This window comes from Mirounga angustirostris, unplaced genomic scaffold, assembly GCF_029215605.1.
Source record: "Mirounga angustirostris isolate CCGP_5_RB_7025 unplaced genomic scaffold, mMirAng1.0.hap1 SCAF_5, whole genome shotgun sequence".
NCBI lineage: Eukaryota > Metazoa > Chordata > Mammalia > Carnivora > Phocidae > Mirounga > Mirounga angustirostris.
Genome location: NW_026991713.1, coordinates 174234215 through 174251534, shown reverse-complemented (window position 1 = coordinate 174251534; position 17320 = coordinate 174234215). Strand labels below are relative to the sequence as shown.

Genomic DNA, 17320 nt, shown 5'->3' with positions numbered 1-17320 from the left:
TCCTGTGGGTTTGGGCCATTTTACAGAGGAGTAGACAGGCTTGGAGAGAAGGGTGAAACCACATAAGGAGAAGGGGGCCACAGACCTGGGGCTCCTCCCACAGTATGTATTCTACTGCCCCAGGTCACGTCCGTCCCCAGAAGGGCAGATGGCAGAGCCGCTGGTGCTTGGCAGGGGAGAATGGGGAACACCAGCTCCTCCTTCAGCTGCTTCTGCAGACCCTGGCAGCCCGGGGGCACAAGGAGCAATAGCTGGGCCAGTGGCATCTATAAAAGCCCACAAAGCAGAGAAGAGTTTGTGAGGAAGATCAGGGATGCCCGAGAAAGGGTTTTCAGCTCACTCAGGAGTCTCTCCAGCAATAGCAAAGTACGGAACAATAGCTAAGAAGCAAGGCCTGTCATCTGCCAGGTGCCCCTCCCATGTCAGGGCCGCAGACGGACAGTCATCAGGTGGTGGCCCTCTTCCCAGGTTCCTTCCTGCCCTGATTTCCAGGCTTCCCAGGGCCCTTCCCCTCCTGGCTCCTGGCTCAAAAGCCACAGTCCTTTGAAAGCCCTGAATCCCCAGGCAGCACCCAACCTTGTGTTTCTCTCTGGGTTAGGGGTCCCTGGAGGATCAAATCATCCAGGCAAACCCTGTGCTGGAGGCTTTCGGGAATGCCAAGACCATCAGAAACAACAACTCCTCTCGCTTTGTAAGTATGAGCAGTGGCAACGACAGCCCGGGGGGTGGAGGGGTGGGGGTGCAGGGGGAGGGGGAAGTGTCATCACCTCGTTCCAGGTAAGGAAATTGGGGCTGATTTAAACATGCAAATGGAATGAGGTGGCATCTCCTTCCCAGAGATTTTTAAGGTCTTATCTGTCGGGGTCTATATCAAACAGAGCCCACGTCAATATTTAAATCCAGGAGCTTGAAAGCAGAGACTTGGTAACAGGGTGATGGAGAGGCTGAGAAGTCAGACGGGGGAGCCAGAGATTCACATCTGCTGGAAGCTGCAGACAACTCCCCTCATGCCTCCCCTCCACCTCATCCCTGTTGGGAGGGATGCAGGAAATGTGCTATCCCCAAGGGCCCTGGTGGATTCTGGAGCTAGCTCAGCCCTCTTGTGGGAGCTCCACCTTCCCATTACCTGAGGGCTGTCCAGAGAGGAGAAATGCCCGGGCTTCCCTCCTGATTCCCAGTCTTCGGCTCAGGTCCCTCATTGTCTGAGCCAGTGGGCTGGCAGGGAGCCAGTGGGCTGTCCGTAAACAGAGCTGGGCAGGGAGGAAGTGAAGGCAGGTGAGAAGAGAGGGGAGGGGCAGAGGGGCCAGGAGCAGCAGAGATGGAGACACAGAGACACCTATTGCCAGGAGAATTTACCGATGGTTCTACCAAAGGTCAGGGAGAGGCATGCGGTGTCTCAGTAGGGAGACTCAGTAGTGTGCCCCCTACACTCTCTGGCCAAATTCCCACCATGTCTGCCTCTGAGCAGACTTCCCAGTGGTCCCAGGCCCTCCTGACGGTGCTCCTCTCCCCACAAATGTCCTGTGGAGCTACCCCACAGAACCTAAATTTTGCTCTAAGCCCTGTTCATCTTCTCTACCCCTCTGCGTGGGTAATCCGCAGCTCCACGTACAGTGACATCTGGCCCAGTTACGGTCCAAACAACGAGCGCCGTTGGAATTCAGGGGGGCTGCCAACGAGGGACTGTGTTGGTCTAGAACTACCTGTATCCTCCCTCACGACCCTCTCCTCCCTGCTCAGGGCAAGTTCATCCGAATCCACTTCGGAACGACAGGCAAGCTGGCTGGAGCTGACATTGAGAGCTGTGAGTCTGGCCCCTTTTGGAGGGTTCTTCTGGGGCGGGACCAGCTACACAGGGTGTGGGGTCCAGTGTTGTCTCATGCCCAGGGGACTGGCCCTGCCCCAGGGCTCCCCTCCGTGGGCAGTCAGTCCCCCAGAAGCTGTGTCCAGGGCAAAAGGTATGGCCCCCAGACTGGCTATTGCGTGGGGCTGTATGGAGAGGGGAGCCCATTGGCCATGGCACGCTGCACTCCAGACAGAATGGGACTGTATTTATGGACATGTTTGCATCTTCCTTTCCAGATCTCTTAGAGAAATCTCGTGTTATCTCACAGCAAGCCACTGAGAGGGGCTACCACATTTTCTACCAGATTCTCTCTAACAAGAAGCCTGAACTTATTGGTAAAGATCTTATTGTCTGTCTGCCTGCCCCTTAACTTGCTTTGCCTGTTTCAGTAACAAAAAGTTTCCTGAGGACAGAAGGTCCAGTGACCTCTCCCCACCCCCAGTGGTTCTGCAGGAATCCCTTTGAGTTACATGCATAGGTTACAAGGAACTTTCTCAAAGTTCTACTCACATCCCACCTTCACAATGGCCTCATGAGACTTAACACCACTGTTGGCCCATACCACAGATGGGGCTTTGGAATGCCTGCAACTCATGGCTGAGACACAGACCTGGAGTATGGGGCTTGGACCTGCTGCCTCTGGGCCCAATGCTCAGACAGGAGCAGAGAGGTCAGCCCAGGACCATCACATGTGTGATAACAAGAGATTCCCCTCTGGGTGGACACAGCCCACACTGAGCACATACTCTAATGAACAGAGTATTCTCACTCACTCACCTAGATGTTCTTGTGCAGGCACCAACCTGCTCAATTGTTCATGGCAGACCTGCTCAGGGTATAAAGTCAGTGGGGGAGGTGAAGACTCAATCTTCCACATACACACCTCCTAACCCTACCAGAGACTAGGTACCATTCCCCACTCACAACTGGGCTTTATTTGCGTCAGACACACTGTCCTTTTTGATTAATGGATGGCATTTTGAAATTGGAAGACTTCACATAAAAAGCAAAGCAAAACACCATCAACTTCTTGGTTTCTCTGGAGTAGCAAAAGATCCGGTAGCCATGGGCCTGCCCTCCCACATGACACTAATCAAGGCAGCTGAGTGGTGGTGTCCCCTTTGGATGGAGCACAAGCTCTCTTGTCTACCATACTCCCCACCAGGCCTTATTACCTCCCAGACCCTAGAACAGGGTGACAGCCAACCTTTATCTTCCTTCTTGGGCTCTAGTTTTTCTCAACAGTAGAGATGAAGGAACATGAACATATTTCTTGCACCCATGTCTCTTCCCAAAGTAGAAAAACAAAGATAGACCAAGAGAGGCACATGAAGAAAATAGAAGTGAGTACATCTCTATGTAAAAGCAACAATATCAATGCATATTATGTGCAAATGATTGTTACTGCCCATTGCAGACATTGTGTTACCTCCTGACTTAGAGTATAAACTGCTCTTTATAGGACAGAGGAAGGAGAAAGATATGAATTGATTTATTCCAAAAGTATCTACAGGGGGCCCAGTAGGCTCCAGGTACTGGGCCAAGTACTGAAGGACACAACCAAGTTGCTGAGACCCTCTTGCCACCCCAAAGCTCATTGTGTGTCCCATTCAAGTCCCTCCATGACTCTGGGTAATCCCAGAGGGACCCTGTCTTATCCAGCTCTGTAACCCCACGATGCCCACCATCATGCCGGGCACAGGGGAGGCATTTAGGGATCCAGCTTAAAATGGAAAGAGAAGAAAACCACATGTCACTCAGCTGCCAACCTGCTTTCCTGCTCCTGGCAGAGACTTTGCTGCTGGTCCCCAACCCTAAGGAGTACCACTGGGTGAACCAGGGCGTCACGGTGGTGGAGAACATGGACGACGGGGAGGAGCTGCAGATCACAGATGTGAGTGGAGCAGTGTGGCTGGCACATGGCAGGGAGAGCCAAGACAGAGACTGTGGGGTCCCTGCATGCACTGCCACCAGAATTGGGGTGGGGGCCACTCCGAGTGGCTGGGCAACAGCCCAGATCCTCCCCTGGAGATCTCTGATGCTGCAGCTGGAACTTCTCTCCAGCCTGTCATAGCAAGCGGAACCGAACTAGGATTCCATGGAACCAAAGGGGCCATGTACTCCAGCCTGGCTAGAAGCGACCCTCTTGTCTCCTCAGTTTCCACTACATCCCCTCTCTCCTCTTACGACACTGAGCACCTGTAACTTCCGTTAGGGTCTGACAATAGAATTGATTCCTGATGCACCTTTGCCTTTCCCTCTCCTGGTACCTAGCATGAAGCCTTAGCAGTAATAATGATGGTGATGATAACGCGACTTCCCATTTGTTATTATGTATCAAGTGCTATGTGTCAAGCATTGGACTAAACATTGACACATCATTCTGGTTTATTCTTACGACCACCTATGATCCCCCTTTTGCAGATGACTAAACAGAGACCAGGGAGGGTAAATAAATACAATGACTACATTGCAGAGCATCTGGTCTGAGCTCCTTGGAGGAAAACTGACCTGACTCCAGGCCAGGGTGTGTCTGATCTCCAGAGCCCACACCCTTACCACCGTGGCCACCGTGGCCCACAGGTGCCACCCCCACAACTGCAGGGCCACGGTTCTATTCTGTGGAATGAGAAGCCAGGGATGCCTTGCCTTTCTCTTCCCTGCAGGTTGCCTTTGACGTGCTGGGCTTCAGCCCAGAGGAGAAGGTCAGTGTTTATAAGCTGACAGGGGGCATCATGCATTTTGGGAACATGAAGTTCAAGCAGAAGCCCAGAGAGGAGCAAGCTGAAGTGGACACCACGGAGGGTAGGTGTTTGGCTGGGGCTGTTGACGGAGGCGGCAGCCCGTGGCAGGGGCTCACGGCTCTCTGAGGCTTCATGTGCATCTCAGAGACATGCTGTAAACCAAGAATATTCCTTCGACATCCAGACATTGATAATCTCAGAGAGATGTGACAGAGCCATGATTTTGGTTTCTATGCTCTGCTTTGCCACGTGACCTTGAGCAAGTGTGGAAACCATCTCAGATGTCTCTTTTCTCATGGGCAACACGGCGTCTCTGCTACCTTCTCCTCCCTCCCTTCCCTAACCACAATAGATGGTGCTGGGTTTCTCTGGGGCAAGGCGTCATGTTTCTCTCATTCACCTGCTTTTTCTGTCCCTACTCAGTGGCCGACAAAGTCGCCCATCTCATGGGTCTCAATTCCGGGGAGCTCCAGAAGGGCATCACCAGGCCCCGGGTCAAAGTAGGCAATGAGTTTGTGCAAAAGGGCCAGAACATGGAACAGTGCAACAACTCCATTGGGGCTCTGGGCAAGGCCGTCTATGACAAGATGTTCAAGTGGCTGGTGGTCAGGATCAACAAGACCTTGGACACCAAGATGCAGAGGCAATTCTTCATCGGGGTGTTGGACATCGCTGGCTTCGAGATCTTTGAGGTGTGCCTGCCCTGGCATTCTGTTTCTGCTTTGGGGTGACCATTTTCCTTTTAAAAGCTACTTTTCACCATGGTTCTCTTGTTTCTCATCTTGGACCTGGGATGGGCCAATCTCAGTTGTTTGCTCTTGGGTCTCTGATTTTTGGCATCCAGAAAGTTCCATCTTCATTTGTATGGCACCAAATCATAAAGAACGGGGTGAACATACTGGGTAGAATGGGTGGCATGCTAGAGCCAGCCTGTACTGGCTCACAAGGGCCAATTGTTGAGTTTTCGGGAATTTTGTGATTCAGTTGACATCATGTTGATACATGACATCATGTTGATTCATTTACACCATGGAAATCGGCCAACACGTCAAATCAGGCTCTTCCTTCCTTCCTTCCTTCCTTCCTTTCTTTCCTTCTTTCTTTCGTTTTTGAGAGAGAGAGCAAGCTGATTTACCAGCACAACACTGGTAGCCTCCCATTTCTTTCCTACACAAGAGCGACTCAAGGCTCCTCACAGACTGGTGTTGTGGGTCAGGAATATTTTACCTTTGTAATTGGAGGCAGCATGACTAGGAGTCAGTAGATCTGGTTCTGGACTCAGGTTGGCCCTCAACCAGCTGTATGGCCTTAGGAAAGTAGCTACTCCTTTCAGAGCCTCAGTTTTCTCAACTCTAAAATGAACAGGCTGGAAGAGATGATCTATAAAGTTCATTTCACTCCACTATCCTATTATTTTAAGATTTCTACTGGCCACAGATGGATTAAAAAAAAAAAAAAACAGCTTGGCCCAGAGGCACCTGGGTGGCTCAGTTGGTTGAGCATCTGACTCTTGATCTTGGCTCAGGTCTTGATCTCAGAGTTGTGAGTTCAGGCCCCAAGGGCTCCATGCTGGACACGGAGCCTACTTTAAACACACACACACACACACACACACACACACACAACTTAGCCCAATTTCTTTCAGGCTCTAAAAGGCTAATTTGACTGCTGTCTACAATAGGATCATTTAATTTCATAGGCAGAAGGAGGCTTAGAGTTTCCAAACTGTGCTCCCTGGCATCCTGGGAAGCCACTGATGGCCAGCAGGGGAAAGGAGGATACTCTGCACCAACAACAGAGTGTGTGCAATAAACAAACAGGGTTCGAATCCCAGCTTGGCCACTTCCAAGCTGTGTGCCTCTCTTTCTCCACCTGTTAATGGGGACACTACTCATTCTTGCCTTGTAAGGTTTTGAGCAGGTACAGCTCACTCAGGGTCTGACACAGGGGCGGGCTCTGTGATTACAACGGCACCTCTGCTTTAACCTATTTTTCATGCGGCTGTAGCATGGGATTTCATTAAGAGAAAGCACTCTCTGATTTTTTTTTTAAAGGCTTGTAAACTCCTCAAACCCTTTTATCCTACAGATGAGGATAAAAAAAAAAACTGCACACAGAGAGAGAACTGTCCAAAGGCACACAGGGGATCAGAAGCATAAAGCCTCTCAAATGATTTCTATCCTGGAAAGAAAATGATTCTTTCCACAATGATTGTCATTAGCCACACAAGGTGGGATTTGAGGTTTGGGCCCCGCTCCCCAACAACCCTGCTCTGCAGGTGCTAAGCTGCTCTGGGCCTTTGCAGGGGAGGGTGACCAAGAAGGGCTTCTTGCAGGGCTGATGGAGGACTGCCCGGTGGTCAGCATTCAGGCCTCTGGGGCAGCACCTGACAAGAGTTGGCCCTCAGCAAATTTGAGCTCGGCTTGTGCCTAACCCTCAGTCCTGGTTCCAGGGAAGCTCTGTCTGGGTCCTGGCTGACGCCCCACTCTCTGCCCTCCCACTCCAGTTCAACAGCTTTGAACAGCTGTGCATCAACTTCACCAATGAGAAGCTGCAACAGTTCTTCAACCACCACATGTTCGTGCTGGAGCAGGAGGAGTACAAGAGGGAGGGCATTGAATGGGTCTTCATCGACTTTGGCCTTGACCTACAGGCCTGCATTGACCTCCTGGAAAAGGTAACCTACTGCTCAAAGGTGGGGCTGAGAGAGAGGCCAGGACTCTGTCCAGGCTGTGCCTCAGATGGGGATTTCACTGGGGCCTGTGGGGAGGTGGCACTAGCAACATTGCTAATGACCTTGGTTGGTCTGGCCTCTAGCTTCCTCTCTGCAAAATGGGTATGATAGTGTTGCCATGACCATTGTTAGTTGGGCTATTGGATGCCTCAAGTCACTGGCTCATCCTAAGCTACCATATGTGCATGGGGGGGGGAGGGGTGATGTATTACACCCATTTCACAGATGGGAACATTGAGGCACAGAGAAGGGAAGTAACTTGTCCAAGGTCACACAACCTGTGAATGGCAGAGTCAGGTTCTAACCCAGGCAGTCTACTGGCCACCCCTGTAATCACACCATAGGGAGCGTTTTAGCAAAGGGCCTACTTCAAGAATATATATGGTTTGATCAAATGCAGAAAATGATAGAAAAAGGACATTAACAGGACAGATGACAGAATCTGAAAAGTCTGCTCATAGTATTGTAACAATGTTAATTTCCTGGTTTTCATTATTGTTACCAAAGTTGAGTTAACATTTCCAGAAGTCCGATGAAAGACACGTAGGAATGCGTTGCACTCTTTTGCAAGTCTAAAATTACTGTGAAGTAAAAACTTAAAAAATAAAGGAAAGAAATAATAATATGTTGTCTCTGAGGCTCAGCCTTGGGGCCGTCATAAAGAAGCTATCAGCAAGGCGGCCAGGGGTTTCTAATGTGAGACCAGCCTTAACTTCTCAGGAAAAAAAGTCTCCAAAAACAGGCTGCGTGTGCAATCCACCTGTCCCCTAACACCTACAAACACCTCCCTGTCCAGCTGTCACAGAACCTGAAATGTCCTCATGTTTGAACTTTGGGGTTAAGCACTGCCCTCTTCCAGAAATCTTCCTTAGAAATCCAGACCCTCCATAGTTTGGGGTGGGGGGGGACACAGCATTTATGAGCTCCCTTGTTCTGTGAGAAGAGACCTAGAACCATCTGTGGCCCCTGGTAGCCAGGAATGTCCTTGAGGGCAAGAGCGGATAAGCGAGTTAAGTGCAAAGAGAACAGGGGCCATTGACTTTACCATTTTCCGGAGGGCCAAGACTGCCTGGCACCACTGTTTGGGAGGGATTAGCATTTGGGGAGCTATGTAGCCCCTTCTGACCTCCATCTTCCGTTAGAGTCAATGAATTCTAGCCTCTTTTAAGTCTGAATGGCCTTGGCATTTGAAAACCAGACTGTGGAGTTACGGCACCATTACCAGGGCTCCTTGCCCAGAGTTCTGCTTCCTGGCCAGCCACCTGGGTGTCTGGGGAACCCCTCCCACCGCCCCCAGGCCAACACCTGAGTGGCCCCCTTGGGGTCCTGTGGCCTCCTGTAACGCCATCCACCGCTCTTCCCTTCTAGCCCATGGGTATCTTCTCCATCTTGGAGGAACAGTGCGTCTTCCCCAAGGCCACCGATGCCACTTTCAAGGCGGCCCTGTATGACAACCACCTGGGCAAGTCTAGCAACTTCCTCAAGCCCAAGGGGGGCAAAGGCAAGGGGCCTGAGGCCCACTTCGAGCTCATCCACTATGCAGGCACCGTGAGTACCCCCTCGGCGCCCCCTGTGGCCACCTTCCTGCTGCATTCGACTCTGGCTACTGTAGGTCCTTCCTGCCCTGCCCTTCCTGATGCTTCCTGCTTCCAACTAGCACGGCCGCCATATAACAGGGTGATGGGCTCAGTGAAATGACCTCTGACTCATACTTCCTCATCACTTCTCCCTCTGAGACTTCCAACGCAATCCAGGGAGCAGACCGCAGTTGACGCCCTCAGACCCACCAGGGCCACACCATTGTCCACGGCCCTTGGTTTGACGGCTGAACTGAGATCTTGGACAGAATTTCCAACACTTGCAAAAAGAGAAAAGAAATGCCACGAGCCCACCAATTATCCCCCAATTGATTAACTTCTTGCTCTGGCAGCTCGTGGCCACCAAACCAAAAAAATGACATCTCTGGAGTGGCTTTTTCACTCATGACAAACTTAGTCCTTGGGGAAGAGGGAGTTAAGTGCTGCCAGGACTCGGGTTCTATATGAATAATGGATAGGGGAGACAAGGTTTGTTCAGCCAGCCTTTAAGAATGAGTTTGGTTTCCTTGGGATTGCAGTATTGCCGTAAATGCCAAGGCTCCTGTTACCACCGGCGTCTGTTGAGCCTCTGTGGGTTTAACTGCAGGCAAACAGCAGCCTTAGAACAGAGCTGTCAGGAAAGCTGCTGTTGGGTTGGGCACTGGGGCCAGGAGTTGATGATCTCATCAACCATAACAATGCCAATCACTTGGAAAATGAATTGTGCCAATGCCTAGAGCAAACAGTGGTTTGGGAGCCTGATTGAAGTGCTCTACCTCACCTCCCTCAATGAAATGAGAAGAGCTCCGTATTTGTAGCAATGGAATATTCAAAGTCTAATGGGGCCTCTGCACCACTAAGAAGCCTCTAAAGTAAGGCCCGGTAGTGATAAATGTCTATACGCTATATAAGAGAAGGAAAGCCCAAACCCAAAGGTTTTGGCTTCTTATCTGCTTCCCTCAGTTCCTTATGCTCAGTGGGAGAATCTGAAAAGCGGTTCCTCTTTGCCTCTGCAGCTCAGGTCATGTGGCAAAATGGGAAGCAGAAATTAATGGATATCCAATTACCTGAGCACAGGGAGCCCCCAGTTCTAGATGGATGGAGCCCCCCCTTCCACTAGGCATTGGCCAGGGGATACGTGCCCTTGAGCAAGGAGAGATCAGACACCCTTGTAGGGCGCTCTTCATGTAGCTTGGGATTTTGCTGGTCAAGGCCAGTCACTCACAGCAAGGGCTGAGCCTGAAAGATCAATCCATGTGGGTAGAAAAAGAGCCAGAGGTTAGGCAGGCTCAGAGTAGCCAGCAGAGCAAGACATGCAAGAGGAGGTCACAGCCTGACAGAAAGTAGCTAGAGAGTCCTGATTTGTCAGAAAAGCTCGGAGACAGGGTGGCCTAAACAGGCAAACTGTGAATGCCCAAGAAAGCAGATAATAGGGACTCTACCTCATACTGTGGTTCAGGGACATCCCAGGACTCCAGAAAAGGTCAAGAATGGAAGCCCCCGGAGATGGGGTTGAAGGTTGCTCCTAGGAGCCCCGAGCAAGCTGAGCTGTAGATAGAGGTTCTGGCTGTGGGACCTGGAAGGTGGAGTCTGGACCTGAAGGTAACCACTGGCACTTGCCCCCCTCCAGGTGGGTTACAACATCACAGGATGGCTGGAGAAGAACAAAGACCCCCTGAATGAAACAGTGGTGGGCTTGTTCCAGAAATCATCCCTGGGACTCCTGGCCATTCTCTTCAAAGAAGAGGAGGCTCCAGGTACAGCTGACCCCTTGTTGTGTACAGTCTCCCTGGACTGATGCCTTTTAGTGACCAAAATGGAAATAAGGAAACAAAACTCTCTCATTCAACTCTTGCTAAATGGATGAATGAATGACAACTTGCTTGAGGTAGGCCATGGACGATGGTGCAATGGAGAGATGCAGATGCATTCTGGGAAATTCCATCAACTGAATTGATCGCTGGGCCCGTATCCCCTGTAGGTGGAGCGATACTGCTTTGGAAGAGTTGAGGCCCAAATGCTGTGTCCTTATTTTCTGCTCCCTGTTCTCTGTCTGAGGCAAAGGCCAAGCCCAGCCCTGGGAAACACCCCAGGGTGGGAGCTGTCCAATGTGGCCGCCACTCAGAGGGGCAAGAACTACAAATTTCCTCAAATTCAGAGATGTTTTCACCATCAATATGCAATTCCTCCAGATGGTCTGTGGGCTCCTCTTCCTTCCCAGACAATGGGAACAGTGTAGCCCTCTTGTGTAGCCCTAAATCACAAAAGAATACACACTCTTCCGAGAGCATAACACCCCTTTTGACAATTAGGCCACAGTCATCCGATTCACCCATTTCCTGGTAGATCTCCCTTTCCTGGTGTGAGGGCCCCACCTAAGCTTGTCCCAAGAAACGACTTTTTTTTTTTTTTTTTTTTTTTTGAGAGAGAGATTGAGAGTGCAGGGAGGGGCAGAGGGAAAGAGAATCTCAAGTAGACTCCCCACTGAGCATGGAGCCCAACACAGGGCTCGATCCCAGGACCCTGAGATCATGACCTGAGCCGAAACCAAGAGTCAGATGCCAACCAGGCGCCCCCCAAGAAAAGCCTTTTTAAACCAGAGAATGCATCTCCTTGACACAGAACACTTAATAGGGCTGACTGTCCCCATTCTGTGTTCTGACATGAAACATGCTTGTCTTTCTTCCTCAGCTGGAAGCAAGAAGCAGAAGAGAGGGTCTTCCTTCATGACAGTCTCCAACTTCTATAGGGTGAGTATGGGGCTGCCCCACAGGCCACTTTACATCCAGTGAACCCTCCCCTCCATCAAACCCTCCCTTCTAATGGTGTGGTGATGTGCCTGCCACCTCCCAGCCCAGGACAGGATGATTTCATTTCTATGCCTATGGCTGCTTCTTTCATTCGAGGAGTTTGCTTCCTTCTGAAGGGGTCACAGAACCACAGGACCTCAGGGCAGAAAAGATCCACAGAGATGGTGTAGTCCAACCATGTTATTTCAGACTGAAATCCAGAGAGTGGTATCAATGGACATATCAGTGCCTAAGATCTTGAGCCCTAGAGTTGGCTGGCAGATCTGGGCTGATCACAACTTCTACAGATTTGGGGCATGAATGGGGACACATTCCAAAGTGCAGAAGGGCAGCCAATAGGGAGATGTTGCACGAAGAAAGACTTCAGTATTTCCCAAGGATCTAGCTGCCCTAAGGCAGAGGGGGCTACCTCATTAGAGGTATCCAAGCAGAGGAGGAGGGACCATCCAGTGGGGAGGGTAACAATGGGTAGGGGTTTGTCCTCACAGGCATACGATTCCTTCTAGTACTGAGACTCTATGATGAGCCAGCACTTAGTCAGGAAGGGCCCTGCTTACTGAAAACTATGTCACCTTAGGCAAGTCCCTCTGAGAGGACAGCCACTGCCCAAGATGCTATCCATTACAATAGCCCATAGCCCTAGGTGGCGAGTGGGTACTGGAAAAGAGGCTGGTGTGGCAGAAGAACTCAATTTGAATTTAAATTTTAATTTAATTAATTGAACTCTAAATAAACACCTCTGCTGAGCATGGGTGTCCTGCAACACCAATACTGAGCTCTACTCAGTCCTTCTGTTTCTGTTTCCTCCATCCCAGGAGCAGTTGAATAAGCTGATGACCACCCTCCACAGCACTGCTCCCCATTTTGTCCGCTGTATTGTGCCCAACGAGTTCAAGCAATCAGGTACATCATGGGGCTCTGTGAAGTTAGTGTTTGCTCAAATGAAGTCCCCCCCCACCGCTTTAGAGAAGTTTAATTACTTTTGAAGTATGAAGTACCGTCTCTCTTTTTTTGCCTCCTCCTCCTCCCACCAATTTTTTCAAACTTGGACAATTTTGACCCACCAACACAGTAACAATTAATAAAAATAGCTAACATTTGTTGAGCACAAACTGTGAGCCAGGTATGAATTAAGTCTACTTTTAATTGCCAGGGATGATTGGGGCAAAGCAGGGCACCAAAGGATCCCCCCAAAAATGGATCATCCAGGGGTGCCTAGGCTGCTTGGTTGGTGGAGCATCCGACTCTTGGTTTTGGCTCAGGTCATGATCTTAGGGTCCTGGGATTGAGCCCTGCATTGGGCTCTGTATTCAGCACAGAGTCTGCTTGTCTCTCTTTCTCCCCCTCTGCTCCTTCCCTTGCTCACACACTCTCTCTCTCTCTCAAATAAATAAAATCTTTTAAAAAATGGATCATCCAAAAATCATGTTCTAGCTGCTTTGTAAAGCAAAAATCGTGTTCGGGCTGAGTGGGCACCAGGTGGAAGCCACATTCAGGGGCGCCTTTGGGTCTCGGCTGAATTGTGGGGCCCCCTGGCAGTGATGGCAGGAGACTGGGGTTGGCGACACAGATGCTCAGTTAGCTTTCTGCAGTGGCAAGGAGTAGCCTGCCCCACCAGAGAGTCCTGACGGCATCCTGTGCCCTCCCCCTTGGCAGGCGTGGTGGACGCCCACCTGATCATGCACCAGCTGGCTTGTAATGGAGTCCTGGAAGGCATCCGTATTTGCAGGAAGGGCTTCCCAAACAGGATGCAGTACCCAGAGTTCAAACAGAGGTGAGTGGTGTCTCCCTGATACCGTGAGTCTACAGTTCTCAGTTTCCAGGGACTAATTGAGAAATATGGTCCTGTTGCCGCAGACGCTACACCTCAGAGCAGATACCACCTCACTGCCATTACGTTAGTATGCTCTGGCCTGACTTACAACTGCTAGAACCTACATTTCTTTGCCTGAGGGCCTTCTCTGGCTCTGGAGCCTGCTTTGCTACTTGGCAGGCTGAAAGTCTCAGGAAGTAATGCCTCCCCAGGGAGCAGCCCTCAACCAGTGACTGAGGACAACTGGCGTAGAAATACTTCAACTCCCTCACCCTTCTTGGTGGGCTAACTATGAGGCATGTTCTATACTGGCTTCCAGATAAGGATCTAACAATACGCTCTCCAGGTTAAATTTTTAAAAATAATAAAAATTTAAAAGCCCTGATTTGTAGTGTCTTTGGATTTCCATGGGATAAACACTCCCATGGCTGATTTCGAGCCATCAGTGTGACGTCACTGAATGACTGAATGTGGGGTTGGGAAGAGATGCACACAGTTGGCTCTTGCAGGTTCCAGCACACCACTGTTCCCAGTGTCCCCCAGCAGCATTAAGCCCCAGCTGCCCATTGTGATAACTGATCTGATAACATGCCTCTTATTGACTTCCCTGACCCCCTTCCCAACCCTGCAGCTCCCCCCCCCCCCATAAACTATTTGCACTTGGATCCTCGTCTCAAGGTCTGCTTCTGGTGGAACCCAAACTAAGACCTCCACCTTAGGCATTGTTTTCCTTCTACCCCCTCCCCACCTGCTAGAACAAATGACCGCAGATGGACGGAGCAGGACAAGTCACTAGAGGTCATCTTGTCCAAGCCCTCTGAAGGCTCTAAACAGGGAAGGACCTGCTGGCAGGTCAGGAAAAACAGTGCTTCTCCTATGCCTGGAAGGAAAGATCAGGAAGGAAAGATTCTGGTGTCTTCATTTCTAGGAGCACCTGCCTCCTCCTGAACTCCTGACCCACACCAACGTTCGCTCTCCAAGGCCTCCTGTCAGTCCCACCCCACGGCCTGCTGTGGCCATCTGTAAAACAGGTCTAACCCTCGACTCCAAGGCCATCGCAAAGATCAGCTGCGTGGATGTGCTTCCTGAGCTACCAGCTTGGGCATGATGATGACTGTCATTGTCTCTCTCCCACCAGGTACCAAGTGCTCAACCCCACCGTGATTCCTCAGGGATTCGTAGACAACAAGAAGGCCTCAGAGCTGCTGCTCGGGTCCATCGACCTGGATGCGAATGAGTACAAAATTGGGCACACCAAGGTATGGTCTTCCGGTGGCACTCCCTCCCTATGCCACCCAGCCTTGTCCCCAGAAGGTGGGCTTCAGGGGGTGAATTCCAGCTCGGCCGCTGACCAGCTACCTGCCTTGGGGAAGCCCTCCCACAGCTGCTGAGAGCCTCAGTTTCCTCCTCTGAAAAAGGAGAGCTGATACAGCTGATCTCATGGGATTTGGGAGGTGATTAGCAATAATGTGGGTGAGGACCCAGCTCAGACAGGTACTTAATAAATGGTAGATTATTTCCTAGACCTGTATGAGCCCCAGTCAGAATCAAGGTCCTAGGTTTGACTGGGGCATGAAGCTGTGTGTGGTGGGGGGTGAGGTCTGAGAGTGAAGCACCATAATCCCAGCCCACCCACACCGAAAGCTCCAGGCCTGAGCTGGCAGGTGAGTCGGTGCTGACTCAGAGAGTCTGCCTGATCCTAACTCACAGGGCGTGGGCTGCCCTGTGTCTGTCCCACTTCCTGGCCCTGCAGAGTCCAGTTGGGATCAGCAGGGCCAGCCGGGTTAATGGTGCGAGGTGTCCATTTACAGCTGCCCAAGCAGACTGCACCCCAGCATGACAACCAGGGTGATCCAGGAGGGGTCCCAGCTTTGCATTCGGGAGCATCAGGCTCAAAGCCTGCCTCTGTGTAGCCCACAGGCCTGCTGGAGCACGTGGATGCTCCAGGCTGTGTGTGCATCCCACACATCTGGCCGCTTAGCAGAGCTTGCAGAGCACCTCCCGTGCCAGGTGCGGTTCAAGGCTCTAGGGATACACCAGTGAACAGAACAGAGTCCCCAGCTCCCTGGAGCTTGCTTCTGGTAGTCAGTGCTGGCAGAATTGTTCACGCTGCTGTAGAATCTGCCAGAACTATTAGCTTTGGCCTCCTTCACAATTAAGAGATGCTGTGCACAGCTAAACTGACTTAGAGGAACACTTGAGGTTTTGTCAGAATCACTGGATACCAGCTGTTTCCCCCACCCCCACCTTTGAAGGATGGGAAACTTGAGGAAGCGGGGACAGGGGCATGGAGCTGATGTGCCCAGTTCCACAGAACTAGGCGGGATGGAGCAGGCCTCGGGCCCCATGACGCCGCTCACGGGAAGGGGAGCTGGGGCTGCCGTTGCCAGCATGTGACACTGGTATTGGCTGGGCAAACGGACTGCAGTTCGTGGTTGTGCAAGGGTTGCACTGGGAACCTCGAGTCCAGATAAAGGCCTGGGGATGCTGGGGACAGCTTAGCTCCCCAAGGACCAGGCAGGTTCTGGTGGCAGAGGCAGAACAGAGAACGGGATGATTCTGCCTGTCAGCTGTGTCCCTTATCCCCATCGCTGGCGTGTGTGGGCCCCAGCCCCAGCCACATGCTCACCTCACTGCTCCTAAAAGGACACACCTCAATGAGCAGCCATTGTGAAATATCAAGAAACATTTCATGAAATCAAGCCCAATGTCTCAACCCCATGGTGGCTAGCTCTTTGGGTTTTTGTGGGGGAGGAAGGCAAGGAGAGGGAGCATTCTTTTCCATTCTTTTCCGGTTGGTATCCATAGCATCCACATAAAAGATTAGCCGGGGGCTCTGCTCCCTGCCCCAACGTGTGGAATCGCAGACTCTCGGGGCTAGGAGGAGTCAGGGTCCTGCACTCCCACTGAACAGGAGGGGAGATCGAGGCCTCCCCAAGGAGAGTGGCTTGGCTAAAGTCACATAGCACATCCAAGGCAGGCTGACACCAGGTACAGGTCTCCTGGCTCCTTCTATCCTTCTAGAAGTTTCTATCATGTCCTACAAAAAGATGTTACATTATGAAACATACTAATAATAAAACCACCCATGAGCCCACTTAAAAATCCAGAACTTAATCTTTGCATCTCTTTCCTCTCTTCCCTCCCCACCCCCAGGAGTAACCTTTGTCCTGAATGTTAACCATCCTCCTGCCTTTTAAAAAAATAGTTTTATCATATATGCATCTGGCCCCGGGTTTTGCCTGGTTTTGAGCTTCATGGAAGATTCATACTTGATATACCCTTCTGTAACATGCTTCTAACACTTCATTGTATGTCCAAGATTCATCCTTGTTGTTTGGAACATGACATTCATTCATCGTCATTGTCATATGAGGCTGCCTCAGACAGCCAAGCCACAATTACCCTTTCTTCTCTCCTTGGAAATTGATTTTTTTCAGTTTTTTTTTTTTAGGATTTTATTCATTTATTTGAGAGAGAGAGAGAAAGCACCAGTCAGGGGAGGGGTAGAGAAGCAGACTCCCCACTGAGCAGGGAGCCCGATGTGGGACTCGATCCCAGGACCCTGGGATCATGACCTGAGCGAAGGCAGACGCTTAACCAACTAAGCCACCCAGGTGCCCTGGAAATTGATTTTTTCCCCCCTGCAGTTATTAACAATGCTACTTTGAATATCTTTGCACATGGTCCTACATAGGGGTTTCTCTAGAACGAAATTCTCAGCCTTGGCTGTACATTAGAATCCTTTTGGAGAGAGGTAAAAATACCAATGCCAGAGCCTCACCCCAGAAATTGT

At 50.9% G+C, this 17320-nt stretch overlaps 1 protein-coding gene across 1 annotated transcript in view; it reads left to right on the top strand.

Annotated features, from left to right (window-relative positions):
* LOC123844856 (myosin-16) overlaps window positions 1–17320 on the top strand; it is a 60182-nt gene that overhangs the window by 6524 nt on the left and 36338 nt on the right. The window contains exons 6-18 of the mRNA XM_045875791.3: window positions 599–691; window positions 1741–1804; window positions 2083–2181; window positions 3637–3740; window positions 4513–4651; window positions 5014–5282; window positions 7097–7267; window positions 8693–8872; window positions 10532–10658; window positions 11593–11651; window positions 12527–12614; window positions 13368–13485; window positions 14663–14783. Coding sequence (XP_045731747.1) covers window positions 599–691; window positions 1741–1804; window positions 2083–2181; window positions 3637–3740; window positions 4513–4651; window positions 5014–5282; window positions 7097–7267; window positions 8693–8872; window positions 10532–10658; window positions 11593–11651; window positions 12527–12614; window positions 13368–13485; window positions 14663–14783 — 1632 coding nt within the window. The remainder of the gene's footprint in view (window positions 1–598; window positions 692–1740; window positions 1805–2082; window positions 2182–3636; window positions 3741–4512; window positions 4652–5013; window positions 5283–7096; window positions 7268–8692; window positions 8873–10531; window positions 10659–11592; window positions 11652–12526; window positions 12615–13367; window positions 13486–14662; window positions 14784–17320) is intronic.